Source organism: Bubalus kerabau, chromosome 1 (genome assembly GCF_029407905.1).
Source record: "Bubalus kerabau isolate K-KA32 ecotype Philippines breed swamp buffalo chromosome 1, PCC_UOA_SB_1v2, whole genome shotgun sequence".
NCBI classification, from domain to species: Eukaryota; Metazoa; Chordata; class Mammalia; order Artiodactyla; family Bovidae; genus Bubalus; species Bubalus kerabau.
Window position 1 is genome coordinate 81898252 of NC_073624.1, and position 19489 is coordinate 81917740.

Below are 19489 nucleotides of genomic sequence, written 5' to 3' on the forward strand. Positions count from 1 at the left end.
AAGAGAAATTAAAAAAGTAATCACATTTACCATCACAACAAAAGAATAAATTACCTAGGAATAAATCTGCCTAAGGAAGCAAAAGAACTATACTCAGAAAACTAAAAAGCACTGATGAAAGAAATCAAAGAGGATACAAACTGATGGAAAAATATACCATGTTCTTCTATTGGAAGAATTGATAGAGAAAGAATTGATAGAATTGATAGAAAATTAATATACTACACAAAGCAGTCTGCAGATTCAGAGAAATTCCTATCAAATTACCAGTGGCATTCTTCACAGAATTAGAACAAAAATTTTTATAGTTTGTATGGAAACACAAAAGACCCTGAAAAGCTAAAGTGATCTTGAAAAAGATAAATGGGACAGGAGGAATCAGGTTCTCTGTCTTTAAACTATACTACAAAGCTATAGTAATCAAAACACTATAGTATAGTACTGGCACAAAAAATAGAAATATAGACCAGCAGTACAGGATAGAAAGCCCAGAGATAAACCCACAGACTTCCCTGGTGGCTCAGACGGTAAAGCGTCTGTCTACAAAGAGGGAGACCTGGGTTCGATTCCTGGATTGGGAAGATCCCCTGGAGAAGGAAATGGCAATCCAGTACTATTGCCTGGAAAATCCCATGGACAGAGGAGCCTGGTAGGTTATAGTCTGTGGGGTTGCAAAGGGTTGGACACGACTGAGCAACTTCCCTTCAATCTATAACAAAGGAGGCAAGAGTACAATAGAGAAAAGACAGCCTCTTCAGTAAGTGGTGCTGGGGAATCTGGGCAGTTACATGTAAAAGAATGAAATTAGAATTCTACCTAATATCATAAAAAAAGATAAACTGTAAAACCCTTAGAGGAAAAAGTAGGAAAAATATTCTTTGACATAAATCACAGCAAGATCTTTTTTTGACTTATCCCATAAAATAATGAAAATAAAAACAAATAATTGGCACCTAATTAAGCATAAAAGCTTTTTGCACAGCAAAGGAAACCATAAACAAGATGAGAAGACAACCCTCAGGATGGGATAAAATATTTGCAAATGAAGCAACAGACAAAGGATTAACCTTTAAAATATACAAACAGCCTATGGAGCTCAATATCAAAAAATCAAACAGTCCAATCAAAAATGGGTGAAAGACCTAAATAGACATCTCTACGAAGAAGACATACAGATGGCCACAAGGCATATGAAAAGATGCTCAGTATCACTAATTCTTAGAGAATGCAAATCAAAACTACAATGAGGTATCACCTCGCATCAGCCAGAGTGGCCATCATCAAAAAATCTATAAGGAATAAATGCTGGAGAGGGTGTGGATAAAAGGGAACCCTCTTACACTGTTAGTGGGAATGCAAATTGGTATAACCACTGTGGAGAACATTATGGAGCTTCTTTAATACATGGCAAAACCAATACAATATTGTAAAGTTAAAATTAAAAAAAAAACAATAGCAAAAAAAAAAAAAAGAAAAAAAATAAAACTTGTTAACAAACAAACAAAAAAAACTAAACATTTATCTACCTTGATTCTTTATCCTATGGGCTTTGTAAAATTTTATGCTTCATAATTTTTAGAGTTTTATTTGTGATATTTAAAGAAATTGTGTATGTGTTTTATGTAAAATTTTAATGAGTATTATAAACATTTTGATACTTAGATTCTTTCTAGTGTCATTATATTTGATGAGGCTTCCAATCATTATCAGCTAGACCAACCAACATCACTAACAAAGTAGATGTATTAACAATGCATTGAAAGACACATGCATTATTAAATTCGTATGAGTTATGTGCTCTTTTGCATACTGTACATTATGACATTTTGATATTTAAAATAATTCAGTGCATAAGAATTCACCTATAGCCTAAGTATGCTGTTAAGCAGTTTATTATTTTATTTTTGTTTTTCAAATACCAGGTTTCTTCAGCAGCGGTTGAAAAAGGCTGTGCCCTATAACCGAATGAAACTTATGATTGTGGGAAATACTGGGAGTGGCAAGACCACCTTATTGCAGCAATTAATGAAAATCAAGAAATCAGATCTTGGGATGCAAGGTGCCACAGTTGGCATCGATGTGAAAGACTGGCCCATCCAAATAAGAGGCAAAGGGAAGAAGGACCTCATTCTGAATGTATGGGATTTTGCAGGTATTTATTTTGCTAAATTTTTTATTCAGATATCTTTTTTAAAACAGGCATTTAAAAACTGAATTTTCTGTTTCAATACAGAGACCTGATGGATCATATGGAATTATTCCAAAGTCATTTATTTCTCCTAATTCTTCCCTTGCCACCAGAATGGAGAAGCCATGGAAGGAAATGTTAGGAACCAGCACGTGTCAGCTGAAGCTACATAGCTGACACATAGCAAGAAGTTGTCAATCCCTAGTAAAAACCCAGTGTAATCTTGTAGCTGTTATCTTTTGATTGTTTTTCTCTCTCTCTCTTTTTTTTTTTGTATGGTAAAGAGTGGGTAGTGCCACCTAACTTTATTTTTGAAGAAGAGGATTCTTGTCTATTCTCTGGAAGACTGAAAAGTTCTCCTATCTTTATTTAGGTCGTGAGGAATTCTACAGCACTCATCCCCACTTTATGACCCAACGAGCCTTGTATCTTGCGGTCTATGACCTCAGCAAAGGGCAAGCAGAAGTTGATGCCATGAAGCCTTGGCTTTTCAATATAAAGGTGATATGACCTAATAATTTGAAAATAGAAAATAGTTCATGGGTTTTCTTATTGTATATAAGGTGATTTATTTGGGTCAAATAGTACCATCAAACAGACTTTTCAAATACTTTTTTTGCAAGAAAGTTAGAAGAACTTAAACTTTGAGTTAGGAAATTTTTAGGAGTAATTAAGTTGTGACATGAAAATAGTATGTTCTATGTTAATGAAAGGTATAGAAATTTGAAGCCCTTTTAATCTGTTAAAAATGAGAATATATGTTAGACTATATTTTTATATTCTTTTTTATTTTATTTTATTTATTTATTGGCTGCACTGTGTGGCTTGCAAGATCTCAGTTCTCTGACCAGGGACTGAACTTGGACCATGGCAGTGAAAGCCCCAAATCCTAACCGCGAGGCTATCAGGGAGCTCCATGGTATTATTACTTATGTATAACATGAATTTCCTTAATTTAAAATAAACTGTAGTAAGAAAAAGAAGCAATCTATGCATTACCAACTGTATCCTCAGAGGCAATTTAGTGTAAAGCTCTGTAGGACTTACAGTTTTAAATGGTCCCAGATGAATATTATATTTGAAATTTTGTAACTTTTCCATTTTGTCTCTTGCTGTTAGATATTCCTTCATGTATATATGGTTTTAAAAATATGTGCCTTTTTAGAAATGAGACTAAAGTAAAAATGAATGGTTATTGAATAATGCTCTAGTAGGCTCTTCTATGAGGCAAATCTGAGCCACCAGGGAAGCCTCCTATTAAGAGACATTTCTAAGTATAAAGACAGGTCAACTGAAAAAGTATCAGCAGATACACGCTTGACTTTATCTTATAATCTATAGACAATACACTAGAATATGTAATGAATCCATACACCTTTTCCAAAGGAATACCCAAGACAGAAGTAGCAATAAAGTTATAAATGACAGTCATCAATCAGATGAAATAATTTAGATGAAGCTTTTCTCTCTCAAAGAGATGGGGACTGGGCAAGTGGTCAGGAAGGAAATACAATGTGCTTTTAACTTTGTATGAAAAATAGTGTTCAGTTCCACTTTGCCGAACATAGTTTTGTTTTTTCCAAATAAATCTTCTACTTCAAATTACTGTCCAAATGCTTTATTACTTTAGTGACTTGTTTTTTCTTTGTAGAAGCCACACTGAATTACTATACTTTGAATTAATGAGGTTTAATTCACAGATAAGGAAGAGAAAATATAAAACAAATTGTATTACTCTGATATTATTTGGGTGTTATTAAATACTATTTTATCTAGAAGCCTAAAGCACACTTAAAGAATAACCCATTTTAGGCACAGAAGAAAGAAATGTGCTATTTCTGTCACATGGGCCGCCTGAAAAGTGACAATAACTAGATTAAGAAGGAGCATAAAAATGACTTTTAAAAATTTCTTAAGTTTAATATGTTTCCTTAGGTTTAAGGAAGGGAAGACAGTTGTCATTTTCTTCTTGAAGTCTTTTGAATTCTCATTTCGACTCTAGTGAATTTCGTAGAAAGTGAATATCGATGGAAATATAAGCAGTGTTGATTTTAAAACAAACACAAGAGTATTTTGTATCTTCCCCCATAGGCCCGTGCTTCTTCTTCCCCTGTGATTCTTGTTGGCACACATTTAGATGTTACTGATGAGAAGCAGCGCAAAGCCTGTATCAGTAAAATTACCAAGGAACTCTTGAACAAACGAGGGTTTCCTGCAATACGAGATTACCACTTTGTGAATGCCACTGAGGAATCCGATGCTTTGGCAAAACTTCGGAAAACCATCATCAATGAGAGCCTTAATTTCAAGGTAACATGGTTCATTGCCTACCCTAGGTGGTAGATAAATATAATTTATTAACTCTTACATTCTGCAACTGCTAAGAAATGTCAGCAGTCTTGAGAAGAGAATCAGATCAGATCAGATCAGTCGCTCAGTCGTGTCCGACTCTGCGACCCCATGAATCGCAGCACGTCAGGCCTCCCTGTCCATCACCAACAGAATTGAGAATTAAAAATAATTGATAATCCTGAGAGAAATGAAAAGGATATCTGAGAGGCTGAGAGAATGTTCCTGAGAGAATCTGAGGACATATTTCTGATGCCCTTTCTCTCCCAACATCCTATAGCAGTGATTCAATCAAAAGGATAAAGATGGATGTTGGGATCTTGGAGTTATCTTTCTTGTGTTTTTCTCTGGTTTTTCTCCATCTGCTCCTTTCTTTTGGAGTTTCTGTTTTATGTTCATCTTGGTCTTTGTTGTTCCTTCATGTCTTTGTCACTGTGATCCCACTTTCAAATTTGTTTTTTCTTCAATATTGAGAGAAGGCTCTTTCATCTGGTCACCACGGTCACTAATTTGGTTTTCAACAATGTATAAGCAATATTCTAGTTCATACAAACTTTATTTTAAGAATTATGTTTTTGATTTATAAAGTTTTTCTTTCTGGTAAGACAAATATAGTTCATAGAGTTCATAAAACACAAATAAATTGGTTAGCAAATGCTTGTTTTTAATACTGGAAAGAGAAATTTTACCTGGGCTCTACAGATAGCAAGGGGTAAACTGTACTGAAAACCACTTTGAATAGTTCAATATGACAAACACAATAGTGGATTTCACTGTTAGTCTCTATTGGTTTAGCTCATTAGTACTAATGATCAAAGCAGTGGCTTCTAACAAGGGTCTTGTTTTTCCTGGACAGTCCCAGTGTAATTATTAATTGTGTCTCACTATTGCTTCTCTAATGCTCACTAATGCTTCTCAGAAGCATTCCAGTTTGGATGATAAATTATATGGTCACCTTGGTTATAGCACATTGTCCAGTTAGCTTAGTTCTGTTGCATTTCCACAGATTATGCTCTGTCCAAAACTTAATGAGCCATTTATAAGTGTGCCAGTCTTTGTGGTGCACAGAGAGAGAATTTGCACATTTATATCTTTCCACACATTTATCACAATCAATAAAAGCTTTTACAAATGTGGGTTAATGGAGTTTTACGTTAGAAGAATAAAATATCATTTATCTCTAGTTTTTGCTGCTCTTTTGTGAGACATATGATTAAAGAGTGACATGACTTTTAAGAAACAAATGCACCAAATTAATATATTCAATTAAATATCTTTACCCAGGGAGTTTCCTTTTGAGACTATATCTGTACTTACAGAACTTTGCTGTTACTTATAATATTTTAATAGCTTCTCTTTTATCATTGATATCAGACCATTTATCATATTTTTAAAAAGAATTCTTAAAGTATGAGTTTGTTTTGAGAAAATCTGAATTTAGTTGAGGAAGTCTATGAATAAAGTAGTTGATTCATCAAGCTGGACTGGTACTACTTTAGGCTAATAGCAAGTTAGACCAGTTTACTGGCAATAAGGCCAGTCTGCTTTCTGCACTTGTACATGAACTCTGAAGGCAATACCGGATGAGGAGTTTAAAAACAAATGCTTTGAGAAATAGGCAGTATTATTTGAAGGAAGGTATATATTGCAAATGGATGCATCATTCTGTTATATTGGTTTGAAAATTCAATTGGCTGCTTTGCAGAATAGTGATTCAGATGACCCCAAAACAATAAGCCTGCCAGAACTTGAATATTCTTTCCTCCCTGAGGTGCCTCAGCCTGTATTCAGTCAGCAGCTTTTAATCTATTTAGAAATCTTTTTTGTTTGGCCTTTCATTTGTTTTTCATTTTTTCCTTTTATCTTGATCTTTTCTAATCTTTGTGTGTCTCACTCTTATTAACATGTGTCCATGCAGAGTTTAGAATAAAAGCTTTCTGTTTTTGACTGTTGGTGACCTGATGATAAAGGAAGTAGGACAAAATAGAAATCAGTGCCAACAATGTCCCTCTCGGTCTTGTCCAGCCCCTTAGCAGAGTGGGATCCTTTGCTCACCCTGTAATCCAGCCCTGTAGAGTCCATCCCTTTGTTACTTGACTACTGTGTGAACTCTTGTTTACTTTTATATGTAGGTTTCCCTTCTTGGGTTAAACGCAAACTTCAATCTGAAGTTCTGTTTTATCTTAATTTATAAATGATGAAGAGAGGGAATATGAAAAGTGGAGGTTAGTGAAATTATATTTAATTTTCTGGTTCAAGGGGTACCTCAAAACAATCTTGACTGTTTGGAAGTAAATATGTAAGTAATGGTTATGGCTGCTATAAATCAGGTTCCTGAAAGGATCAAGTTAAGAGTAGAAAAAGAACAAGTATAAAGTGTGTGTGTGTGTGTGTGTGTGTGTGTGTGCGCGCGCACACGTGCAGGTATAATAAACCCAATTTATATTTGTAATAAGTTGAAGAATTCAAGTAGAAATTTTATTCTTTATTGTCAAGAATATATTCATGGATTGAGAAATGAGGAGAGTTTGCCACCTGGTGGTTTGCAAAGGCATTTACTATTATTAAAGTTGTATTTCTATTTAAAACTAGATTTTTAAGAAGAAAAAATGTTTGGAAATATTTTTGTTACAGAAACTCTCATCATAAGGTCATTCTATTAAAATTTTGATTTTAATTAGATTCTAAGTGTAAGAGACCCCAAATCATCCTCTCGTATAGAATCATTGGGGTTTAGATGATTTTTTATTTTTCCAAGTTCAGGTCTCCATGAAAAAGCATAGCTTGGTGAGGAAATTTCATGTCTGTCTCCAGACTTCACTGTTGATATTTACATCCCACTAATATTACATTTTGTAAATAGCAAGAACAAAATTTAATTTTACTTTGGGATATGGATATTTTCATCTAAAAAATAAAGTCCACAGGTATACATGTGTTCCCCATCCTGAACCCTCCTCCCTCCTCCCTCCCCATTCCATCCCATACCTGTGGCGGATTCATTTTGATATTTGGCAAAACTAATACAATTATGTAAAGTTTAAAAATAAAATAAATTAAAAAAAAATTAAAAAAAAATAAAAAATAAAGTCCAAAAGCTCTTACAATCCTGACTTTTATGTTAGCATATCTATTGCCTGTAGATTTAATGTCTTAGAAAATAGTAGGTCCTTTATTTAAGGTTAATGATTTGTCCTGGATTTCACCATGGATTTTCTGAATACCTTGATAATTATTTCCATACAATGTTATTTGATAGTTCTTTCCAAATGGGCTTCTGTGTTCATTTTTTTCTTATTTTAAGGTAATCTTATTTATTTCTAACAATTTAATTAGTCTTACATTGCATCTTGATTTTATTAAAAATAATCATTTTCTGAATGATTAGCACAGAATTTACCAACCACCTGACACATAGATGTATAAAATGGATTTTTACAGCTTGTCATCTGTAATTTCATAGATCCGAGATCAGCCTGTTGTTGGGCAGCTGATTCCAGACTGCTATGTAGAACTTGAGAAAATCATTTTATCAGAGCGTAAAAATGTGCCAATTGAATTTCCTGTAATTGACCGGAAACGATTATTACAACTTGTGAGAGAACATCAGCTGCAGTTAGATGAAAATGAGCTTCCTCATGCAGTTCACTTTCTAAATGAATCAGGTTTGTTTATTACATATTTTTTAAAAGTTCTGCAGTAGAGTTGGTGAAAATGTATCTGAACTTTGTATAGAATTTACATTTAAAAGAATATTGACAAAATTCTTTAATAGGTCGCTGATTTTTTTTTTTCTTTTTGAAAGATCATCATGTGTACTGATGTTGAATCATATATTATGTCATAAGAGAAAAATTTAGAAATTATCTAAGGACAGTAGTGGAAAAAGTCTCTCAGCCAGAGTTAAAACATGTGGATTCTAGAGCTTGACTAGTATTCAGGAGCTGTGAGACTCTAAGTTCAAGCTATATCCTTCATAGTATCAAGTGAATTTAGCGTATGTGGAAGTTATTTTTACACTCGCAGGAGAATTATAATTGTGATGGTTTAACTTGGCACTTGGAGAATCAATGGCTGACTGAGATAAAAGCTAGGATGCCCTGGTTCTGGTCTCAGCTCTGACCCCAACAATGCTGAAGTTTCCTAATCTGTAAAATGAGGAGACTGGGCTAGATTTCTCTCTGAAGCCCCTTGATATTTTCATATTCTAAATTCCATGTTTCACTTTTGATTTTTCCTACAGGGGTCCTTCTTCATTTTCAAGACCCAGCACTGCAGTTAAGTGACTTATATTTTGTAGAACCCAAGTGGCTTTGTAAAGTCATGGCACAGGTTGGTATATTATACTTCTGAGGCATGGTGGTAATGAACTTCAGGTGACACCTAGAGTACTGAGCTTTATAGACTTTGTGTTTAGTTAAGGTAGAAACTCCAATACTTTGGCCACCTGACGTGAAGAACTAACTTATTGGTAAAGACCCTGATACTGGGAAAGATTGAAGGCAGGAAGAGAAGGGGACAACAGAGGATGAGATGGTTAGATGGCATCACTAATTCAGTGGGGATGAGTTTGAGTAAACTCTGAGAGTTGGTGATGGACAGGGAGGCACCGTATGCTGCAGTTCATGGGGTCACAAAGAGTTGGGCACAACTGAGTGAACTGACTGAAGGTAGAAAGTACTGTGAACATAGAAAATGGTAGAACAATTTGTGTAGAAGACTGCATAAAGAAGAACTTCATGGAGGAGGAGAAGATATCTTAGAATTTAATGTCTTTGTTTTCAATTCATAGACAGGTGTTTGTGTCACTCTGTTCCATAATACCTTTCTAGATCCAAGAAGTTTTTCTTTATGCAGTCTTCTCACAAATTGTTCTACCATTTTCTATATTCACAGTTTTTTGGCTTGTTTATTGATATAATAAATTGAATGACAGCTTTGTGAAAATCTGTGGGGTAAATAAGTATAAGAAAATTGGGTTGATGAGCTTGTGAAACCTCTGTCTATAGCATGTCAGGAAATTTTGACTCTTCAGTGGAATATAAAACTCTGGGCTTCTCTGGTAGCTCAGATGGTAAAGAATCTGCCTGCAATGCAGGAGACTCAGGTTTGATCCCTGGGTGAGGACGATCGGCCTGGAGAAGGGAATGGCTGCCCACTCCAGTATTCTTGCTTGGAGAATTCCATGGACAGAGGAGCCTGGCAGACATAATTGGATTGATAAGGCTGTGAAACCTCTGTGTAGACAATAAGGAAGGAAATTGTGACTTTTCAATATAATATAAAACTCTAAATGCTTAGCATTTTGAAAAGTGGTAGTTATGGCTGTCTATATTTTATATGGAAAATGATTTCTTGTATCAATAATAATCAGTTACCAATGAATTTATATTAATTAGCTACCATAATCCTCTCTGTAGATTTGCCGCAGAAAACCACTCAAACAACACACTAGCTCAGGGTTCCTCAGTGTCAGCCCTATGGACATTTGGGGGCAGGCAATTCTTTGTTGTACATTGTAGGATGATAGCAGCATCTTTGGCCTCTACCCTCTAGACACCAGTAGTACTTTCCCAGTATGAGAAGCAAAAATGTACCCAGACATTTCCAAATATTTTAGGAAGTAAAAAATCACCTTGGGGAGGATGACTGTATCTGGATAAATCATGAATTTAAATGAGTTTGGGGAGGGAGTCTTCAGCATGTGTACTCACTGGAAGCTATTTTTCTTATAAGTATAATTTATACTTACTAAAATGTATCTTTTTACATTAGAAATCTCTTTTCTAATTAACCATAATGTTAATTAAATCCCTTCAGATAATCTGAATGATAGTTCCTAAATTTCTTTTTTTTTGAATTATTTATTTTTTGGAGGCTGATTACTTTACTATATTGTATTGGTTTTGTCATACATTGACATAAATCTGCCGGTGAGTGTACATATGTTCCCCATCCTGAACCCCACTCCCACCGCCCTCCCCATCCCATCCCTCTGGGTCATCCCAGTGCACCAGCCCCAAGCACCTTGTATCATTCATCGAACCTGGGCTGGCAGTCTGTTTCACATATGATAATATACATGTTTCAATGCCATTCTCAAACCATTCAAACCATCACACCCTCGCCCCTCCCACAGAGTCCAAAAGACTGATCTATACATCTGTGTCTCTTTTGCCATCTCACATACATGGTTATCATTACCATCTTTCTAAATTCCATATATATGTGTTAGTATACTGTATTGGTGTTTTTCTTTCTGGCTTACTTCACTCTGTATAATAGGCTCCAGTTTCATCCACCTCATTAGAACGGATTCAAATGTATTCTTTTAATGGCTGAGTAATATTCCATTGTATATATGTACCACAGCTTTCTTATCCATTCATCTTCTGATGAACATCTAGGTTGCTTCCATGTCCTGACTATTATAAACAGTGCTGCGATGAACATTGGGGTACACGTGTCTCTTTCAATTCTGGTTTCCTCAGGTGTGTATGTCCAGCAGTGGGATTGCTGGGTCATATGGCAGTTCTATTTCCAGTTTTTTAAGAAATCTCCACACTGTTCTCCATAGTGGCTGTACTAGTTTGCATTCCCACCAACAGTGTAAGAGGGTTCCCTTTTCTCCACACCCTCTCCAGCATTTATTGCTTGTAGACTTTTGCATCACAGCCATTCTGACTGGCGTGAAATGGTACCTCATTATGGTTTTGATTTGCGTTTCTCTGATAATGAGTGATGTTGAGCATCTTTTCCTGTGTTTGTTAGCCATCTGTATGTCTTCTTTGGAGAAATGTCTATTTAGTTCTTTGTCCCATTTTTTGATTGGGTTGTTTATTTTTCTGAAATTGAGCTGCAGGAGTTGCTTGTATATTTTTGAGATTAATTCTTTGTCAGTTGCTTTGTCTGCTATTATTTTCTCCCATTCTGAAGGCTGTCTTTTCACCTTGCTTACAGTCTCCTTTGTTGTGCAAAAGCTTTTAATTTTAATTAGGTCCCATTTGTTTATTTTTGCTTTTATTTCCAATATTCTGGGAGGTGGGTCATAGAGGATCCTGCTGTGATTTATGTCGGAGAGTGTTTTGCCTATGTTTTCCTCTAGGAGTTTTATAGTTTCTGGCCTTACGTTTAGATCTTTAATCCATTTTGAGTTTATTTTTGTATATGTTGTTAGAAAGTGTTCCAGTTTCATTTTTTTACAAGTCGTTGACCAGTTTTCCCAGCACCACTTGTTAAAGAGATTGTCTTTTCTCCATTGTATATTCTTGCCTCCTTTGTCGAAGATAAGGTGTCCATAGGTGTGTGGATTTATCTCTGGGCTTCCTATTTTGTTCCATTGATCTGTATTTCTGTCTTTGTGCCAGTACCATACTGTCTTGACGACTGTGGCTTTGTAGTAGAGCCTGAAGTCAGGCAGGTTGATTCCTCCAGTTCCATTCTTTCTCAAGATTGCTTTGGCTATTCGAGGTTTTTTGTATTTCCATACAAATTGTGAAATTATTTGTTCTAGTCCAGTGTTCTTGCCTGGAGAATCCCAGGGATGGGAGAGCCTGGTGGGCTGCCATCTAAGGGGTCACACAGAGTCGGACATGATTGAAGCAACTTAGCAGCAGCAGCAGCAGTTCTATGAAAAATACCGCTGGTAGCTTGAGTGGGATTGCATTGAATCTAGAGATTGCTTTGGATAGTATACTCATCTTCACTATATTGATTCTTCCGATTCATGAATATGGTATATTTCTCCATCTATTTGTGTCCTCTTTGATTTCTTTCACCAGTGTTTTATAGTTTTCTATGTATAGGTCTTTTGTTTGTTTAGGTAGATGTATCCCTAAGTATTTTATTCTTTTTGTTGCAATGGTGAATGGAATTATTTCCTTAATTTCTCTTTCTGTTTTCTCATTGTTAGTGTATAGGAATGCAAGGGATTTCTGTGTGTTGATTTTATATCCTGCAACTTTACTATATTCATTAATTAGCTCTAGTAATTTTCTGGTGGAGTCTTTAGGGTTTCTATGTATAGGATCATGTCATCTGCAAACAGAGAGAATTTTACTTCTTTTCCAATCTGGATTCCTTTTATTTCTTTTTCTGCTCTGATTACTGTGGCGAAAACTTCCAAAACTATATTGAATAGTAGTTGTGAGAGTGGGCAGCCTTGACTTGTTCCTGACATTAGGGGAAATGCTTTCAATTTTTCAATTGAGGATAATGTTTGCTGTGGGTTTATCATATATAGCTTTTATTATGTTGAGAATTCAGCTGTGAAGCTATCTGGTCTTGGGCTTTTGTTTGCTGGAAGATTTCTGATTCCAGTTTCCATTTCTGTCCTTGTGATGGGTCTGTTAAGATTTTCCATTTCTTCCTGGTTCAGTTTTGGAAAGTTGTACCTTTCTAATAAGAGTTTGTCCATTTCTTCCAAGTTGTCCGTTTTATTGGCATATAGTTGCTGATAGCAGTCTCTTATGATCCTTTGTATTTCTGTGTTGTCCGTTGTGATCTCTCCATTTTCATTTCTAATTTTTTTGATTTGGTTTTCTCTCTTTGTTTCTTGATGAGTCTGGCTAATGGTTTGTCAATTTTATTTAACTTCTCAAAGTACCAGCTTTTGGCTTTGTTGATTTTTGCTATGGTCTCTTGTTTCTTTTGCATTTATTTCTGCCCTAATTTTTAAGATTTCTTTCCTTCTACTAACCCTGGGGTTCTTCATTTCTTCCTTTTCTAGTTGCTTTAGATGTAGAGTTAGGCTATTTATTTGACTTTTTTCTTGTTTCTTGAGGTAAGCCTGTATTGCTGTGAACCTTCCCCTTAGCACTGCTTTTACAGTGTCCCATAGGTTTTGGGTTGTTGTGTTTTCATTTTCATTCGTTTCTATGCATATTTTGATTTCTCTTTTGATTTCTTCTTTGATTTGTTGGTTATTCAGCAGTGTGTTGTTCAGCCTCCATATGTTTGAATTTTTAATAGTTTTCCTCATGTAATTGAGATCTAATCTTACTGCATTGTGGTCAGAAAAGATGCTTGGAATGATTTCATTTTTTTGAATTTACCAAGGCTAGATTTATGGCCCTATCCTGGAGAAGGTTCCATGTGCGCTTGAGAAAAAGGTGAAATTCATTGTTTTGGGGTGAAATGTCCTATAGATATCAATTAGGTCTAACTGGTCTCTTGTATCATTTAAAGTTTGTGTTTCCTTGTTAATTTTCTGTTTAGTTGATCTATCGATAGGTGTGAGTGGGGTATTAAAGTCTCACACTATTATTGTGGTATTATTAATTTCCCCTTTCATACTTGTTAGCATTTGTCTTACATATTACCGTGCTTCTATGTTGGGTGCATATATATTTATGTAAATCTTCTTCTTGGATTGATCCTTTGATCATTATGTAGTGTCCTTTTTTATCTCTTTTCACAGCCTTTGTTTTAAAGTCTTTTTATCTGATATGAGTATTGCTACTACTGCCTTCTTTTGGTCTCTATTTGCGTGGAATATCTTTTTCCACTTCACTTTCAGTCTGTATGTGTCTCTTGTTTTGAGGTGGGTCTCTTGTAGGCAAATATATAGGGGTCTTGTTTTTGTATCCATGCAGCCAGGCTTTGTCTTTTGGTTGGGGCATTCAACCCATTTACATTTAAGGTAGTTATTCATAAGTATGATCCCATTGCCATTTACTTTATTGTTTGGGTTCGAGTTTATACACCCTTTCTGTGTTTCCTGTCAAGAGAAGATCCTTTAGCATTTGTTGGAGAGCTGGTTTGATGGTGCTAAATTCTCTCAGCTTTTGCTTGTCTGTAAAGCTTTTGATTTCTCCTTCATATTTGAATGAGATCCTTGCTGGGTACAGTAATCTGGGCTGTAGATTCTTTTCTTTCATCACTTTAAGTATGTCCTGCCATTCCCTTCTGGCCTGAAGAGTTTCTATTGAAAGATCAGCTGTTATCCTTATGCGAATCCCCTTGTGTGTTATTTGTTGTTTTTCCCTTGCTGCTTTTAATGTTTGTTCTTTGTGTTTGATCTTTGTTAATTTGATTAATATGTGTCTTGGGGTGTTTCGCCTTGGGTTTATCCTGTTTGGGACTCTATGGGTTTCTTGGACTCAGGTGACTATTTCCTTCCCCATTTTAGGGAAGTTTTCAACTATTATCTCCTCAAGTATTTTCTCATGGCCTTTCTTTTTGTCTTCTTCTTCTGGAACTCCTATGATTCGAATATTGGGGCATTTAACATTGTCCCAGAGGTCTCTGAGATTGTCCTCATTTCTTTTAATTCTTTTTTCTTTTTTCCTCTCTGTTTCATTTATTTCTACTATACTGTCTTCTACCTCACTAGTCCTATCTTCTGCCTCCGTTATTCTATTGTTGATTCCCTCCAGAGTTTTTTTTATCTCATTTATTGCATTATTCATTATATATTGACTCTTTTTTATTTCTTCTAGATCCTTGTTAAACATTTCTTGCATCTTCTCTATCCTTGTCTCCAGGCTATTTATCTGTAACTCCATTTTGTTTTCAAGATTTTGGATCATTTTCACTATCATTATTTGGAATTCTTTATCAGGTAGATTCCTTATGTCTTCCTCTTTTGTTTGGTTTGGTGGGCATTTATCCTGTTCCTTTACCTGCTGGGTATTTCTCTGCCTTTTCATCTTGTTTATATTGCTGTGTTTGGGATGGCCTTTCTGTATTCTGGCAGTTTGTGGTTCCTCTTTATTGCGGAGGCTCCTAGCTGTGGGTGGGGTTGGGCCTGTGGCTTGTCAAAGTTTCCTGCTTAGGGAAGCTTGTATCTGTGTTCTTGTGGGTGGAGCTGGATTTCTTCTCTCTGCAGTGCACTATAGTGTCAAGTAATGAGTTTTGAGATGTCAGTGGGTTTTGTGTGACTTTGGGCAGCCTGTATATTGAAGCTCAGGGCTATGTTCCTGTGTTTTTGGAGAATTTGTGTGGTATGTCTTGCTCTGGAACTTGTTGGCCCTTGGGTGGTGCTTGGTTTCAGTGTAGGTATGGAGGCGTTTGATGAGCTCCTATCGATTAATGTTCCCTGGAGTCAAGAGTTCTCTGGTGTTCTCAGGGTTTTGACTTAAGCCTCCTGCCTCTGGTTTTCAGTCTTAAACTTACAGTAGCCCCAAGACTTCTCCATCTATGCAGCACCGATGATAAAACATCTAGGTTAATGATGAAAAGTTTCTCCACAGTGAGGGACACCTGGAGAGGTACACAGAGTTACATGGGAAAGAGAAGAGGGAGGAGGGAAATAGAAGTAAGAAGGAGGAGAATGAGGAGGAATCAAAAGGGGCGAGAGCAGGTTAGCCAGTAATCACTTGCCTGTGTGCTCTCCACAGTCTGGATCCCTCAGAGATGTTCACAGAGTTACACAGAGAAGAGAAGAGGGAGGAAGGAGACAGAGGTGGCCAGGAGGATAAAGGGGGGAATCAAAAGGAGAGAGACAGATCCAGCCAGTAATCAGTTCCCTAGGTGTTCTCCACAACCCAGAACACACAAAGAGATTCACAGAGTTGGGTAGAGAAGAGAAGGGGGAGGGAGGAGATAGAGGTGACCTGGTGGAGAAAAAGGAGAGTCCACAGAGGGAGAGAGCAGTCAAGCCAGTATTCTCGCTCTCAAGTAAAAATGGGTACTGAAGATTGGGTTCTTAAAGGTATGAAATTGATAACAAATACCAAAAAGCAAAGATTAAAAATCTAGAGTAGAGGTTAGATTCTCAAAAATACAGTATTAAAGGAAAAAACAAAGTCACAAAAATTATAATATATATATATGAAGTTTGCTTTAAAAATTGGGTATTTTTTTTTTTGCAAAGTAATAGTAGGTTATAAAAATGAAAATTAAAGGAGTAATAAAGGACTTAAAATTTAAAAAAATTAAAATTAAATGATAATAGTAAAAATATATCTAGGACTTTCTCTGATGTTGTTGTGGACAGTGTGGGGTCAGTTCATTTTCAGATAGTTCCTTGATCCGGCTTATACTTCTCAAGATCTATAAGCCCCTTCCTATGTAGTCGGTGCTAACTGCAGGGTTTTAATCTATTGCACCTGTCACTTCCAAAGCAGTTCCTTCGGTTTATTTTACCTTCTTCTGTTTGCTGGCCTCTTCAGTGTCTAATTTCCACCCTGACACAAGGGGGCGGTGGTGGACACTCTTTTAGGCTCACTTATTCAGTCATGCTGTGGGGAGGGAGGAACACTGCAGACAAATATCACTGGCATCTGTGGGGAGTGCTCCCAGTGTCTCGGCCACACTGGGTTTGCCCTGGCTCACGGTGTGTGTGCTTTCCCAGTCTGCACTGCTCAGGCTCTAGGTTGCTCTGCCGGGAACTGTCTGAGGCGGGCCCTGGGTTGAGTGCACTTCCCAGGTCTAAGCCACTCAGGTTCAGGTTCTCGGGTACTCCACAAAGGCGCAGACTTGAGTGGGCCTGCGTTTTGTGCCCTTCTCTGGTCTGAGCAGCTCAGGTGACCAGGTGCTTGGCGAGTGCAGTTGCTGTGACTTATCGCCTTCCCTTTTCCTGCTGCTCGGTTTTCTGGGTGTAAACTGGCGTGCCTTCTCAAGTGTGCCTTGTGTCTCTTCTGGGGAGCTGATCTCTGGCTGCAACCCTCCTGGTGGATGTTGACCATCCAGAATTCCAAGGAGTCTTGGTTAGCAATGAAGCCTGCTTGCAGTTTGGTAGATGATACCTTTCTGGAGCCGCGATCGCACCCTTCTGGCTCTGGCTGCCCTCGCCTGCCTGTCTCCAGTGGGGGATGGGCCGGTCTGCAGCCAGCTAGCTCTGCTCAGTCCTTTGTTCTGTGACTGGGCCTGGCGGTGTCTTAGGTTAGGGCTTTTTGTGGGATAGCTATCCCAGGGTCTGGGTTGCTATCTCTAGTTAGGTCCCTCAGTTTGCCCTCGGGGTATTCAGGCCCCGTCCTTACCCTAAGCAGCCCACGCTTCCCTGTCCAGTCCCCGCTTGCTAGCTTGCTAATGGCTGATGCAAGTGTCTGCGCTGCTTCTCCGCTGGGCATTTAGGCATGTAATCTGTGGGCTTTAATTATTTATTTGTTTTTCCTCCCGGTTATGGTGCCCTCTGAGATTCCAAGGCTTTCCACAGATTCGCCAGTGAGAGTGTTTCCTGGTGTTTGGAAACTTCTCTCTTTTTAAAGACTCCCTTCCTGGGTTGGATCTCTGTCCCTACCTCTTTTGTCTCTCTTTTTATGTTTTATATTTTTTCCTACCTCCTTTTGGAGACAATGGGCTACCTTTCTGGGTGCCTGATGTCCTCTGCCAGCATTCAGAAGTTGTTTTGTGGAATTTGCTCAGCATTCAAATGGTCTTTCGATGAATTTGTGGGGGAGAAAGTGGTCTCCCTGTCCTATTACTATGCCATCTTAGGACCGCCCCCCCTAAATTTCATCTAAGGAAAAAAGTTATTTTAAAGAGGGAACTCATTTACTGCTAAACCCTATACCATGGAACCTGAGAACATATTGAAACATTACAGTTGGCAATTAATTGTAATTGGACAGTTGCTAATATTCTGGTAGATATTTTAAAATTCGATTTTAACCCTAATGCAATAAGCCATGGAAAGTGTGATATTACTCATCTACTCAATGAGAATGCAGCCAGAAAAGTATAGTGGTCAAGCGTAAACTCTAGAGTCAGTACAACCTGTGTTCAAATCTCTCCTAAATACTTATCAACTTTGACATTGCTTAATGTTTTCAGCCTTTGTTTCTTCCCTTGTAAAATAACAATAGTAACAATATTATCTCCTACATTGCTTTTGTAGTTTGGTAAAAATGAGCAATAAATTTTAGTGAAATTTTATATTTAACCCATTTGGTAATTAAATACTTACGTCAGAAAATAAAAAAAAAATCATCAAAACTATGAAGATGTATTCATGTATTTTTGAAAAAATGTGCCAGGAATGGAATGAATAAAAAGAAATATACTGTAGGTATATACATTCTGTGTAGGAAAGGGGGTTTTAATTATACCCTGAAGAGTTGTTACCCTAGGTGGCACATTCTATCAGATAATAACTAAACTCCGTACAGTCAAGAAAAGACTAAAGTTGCACCAAAAAGTGCATGTGTTTCCTTATGAATTGGGAATATTTAAAGTTGCACACATGTGGATATTAGGGTGGATACATCATATTCAATAGAATAATGAATTGGTTTGCATCAAAATCACTATCTTTTAACAAAATCAAATTTCCACCATGACTAAATAAAATCTCTGAAGATGCTATGGAGTAATTAAGTGGAAACTCCATGAAAGTTTTCTCATTAGCATACTTATACTATTAGTTATACTATAAGCATGTTAATTTAATTGAAAATTGTTAGGAATTTGAACAGCTCAAGTTATTTTGAAAGATGGATCTAAAGGGTCAGTAAAGTGATTTAAATTTCTTATTAATGTAAATCATTTTTATTTATGCTGATATATTGAAATATGTTATTTTACTAAGGTTTAAAGAGAATGAAGGCTCTAAGTAATCAAGTGAAAACAAGAATGACTTTCCTGACACTAAATCAGTAAAAATAAATAGAGGTATTCACCTCCATGAATCATCAAGGCAAGGGCAGAAATAATTTATGGTGCAGAAGCTCTAATGAGCCCATCCACCCTCTCTGTGCCCTGAGCTTTTAGGTCACTAAACTTATTAAAGAAGTTTCCATCAACACACAAAGAAGTTTGCAAAACTCAACTAACTATATGATAAAAGAAATATGAAAGGGACTCACTGGATCAATTGTGTTGACTATTATAAAGCTTGCATGGTGATTTAGTCTTGATAAAATTTATGAGGAATTTGGAAGAGTCTCTTTCCTTGCATATGAGTCTAAGTTAGCCTTAGAAATAGCCAAGCTGAAGGAATAATAGGAGGTATTTTAAAGGTGATAAATTTATGAAAAGGTTTAAGTTTTTTTATTGGTATGTAACAGAATA

The 19489-nt window shown here is 36.6% G+C and overlaps 1 protein-coding gene across 3 annotated transcripts in view; it reads left to right on the top strand.

The window, feature by feature from the left end:
- The window catches only part of LRRK2 (leucine rich repeat kinase 2), a 206443-nt gene that overhangs the window by 106607 nt on the left and 80347 nt on the right, over positions 1–19489 (top strand). For all 3 annotated transcript variants that reach the window (XM_055580817.1, XM_055580809.1, XM_055580824.1), the window contains exons 29-33: positions 1923–2152; positions 2562–2689; positions 4280–4498; positions 8001–8202; positions 8781–8869. In XM_055580817.1, the coding sequence (XP_055436792.1) occupies positions 1923–2152; positions 2562–2689; positions 4280–4498; positions 8001–8202; positions 8781–8869 (868 nt within the window). The remainder of the gene's footprint in view (positions 1–1922; positions 2153–2561; positions 2690–4279; positions 4499–8000; positions 8203–8780; positions 8870–19489) is intronic.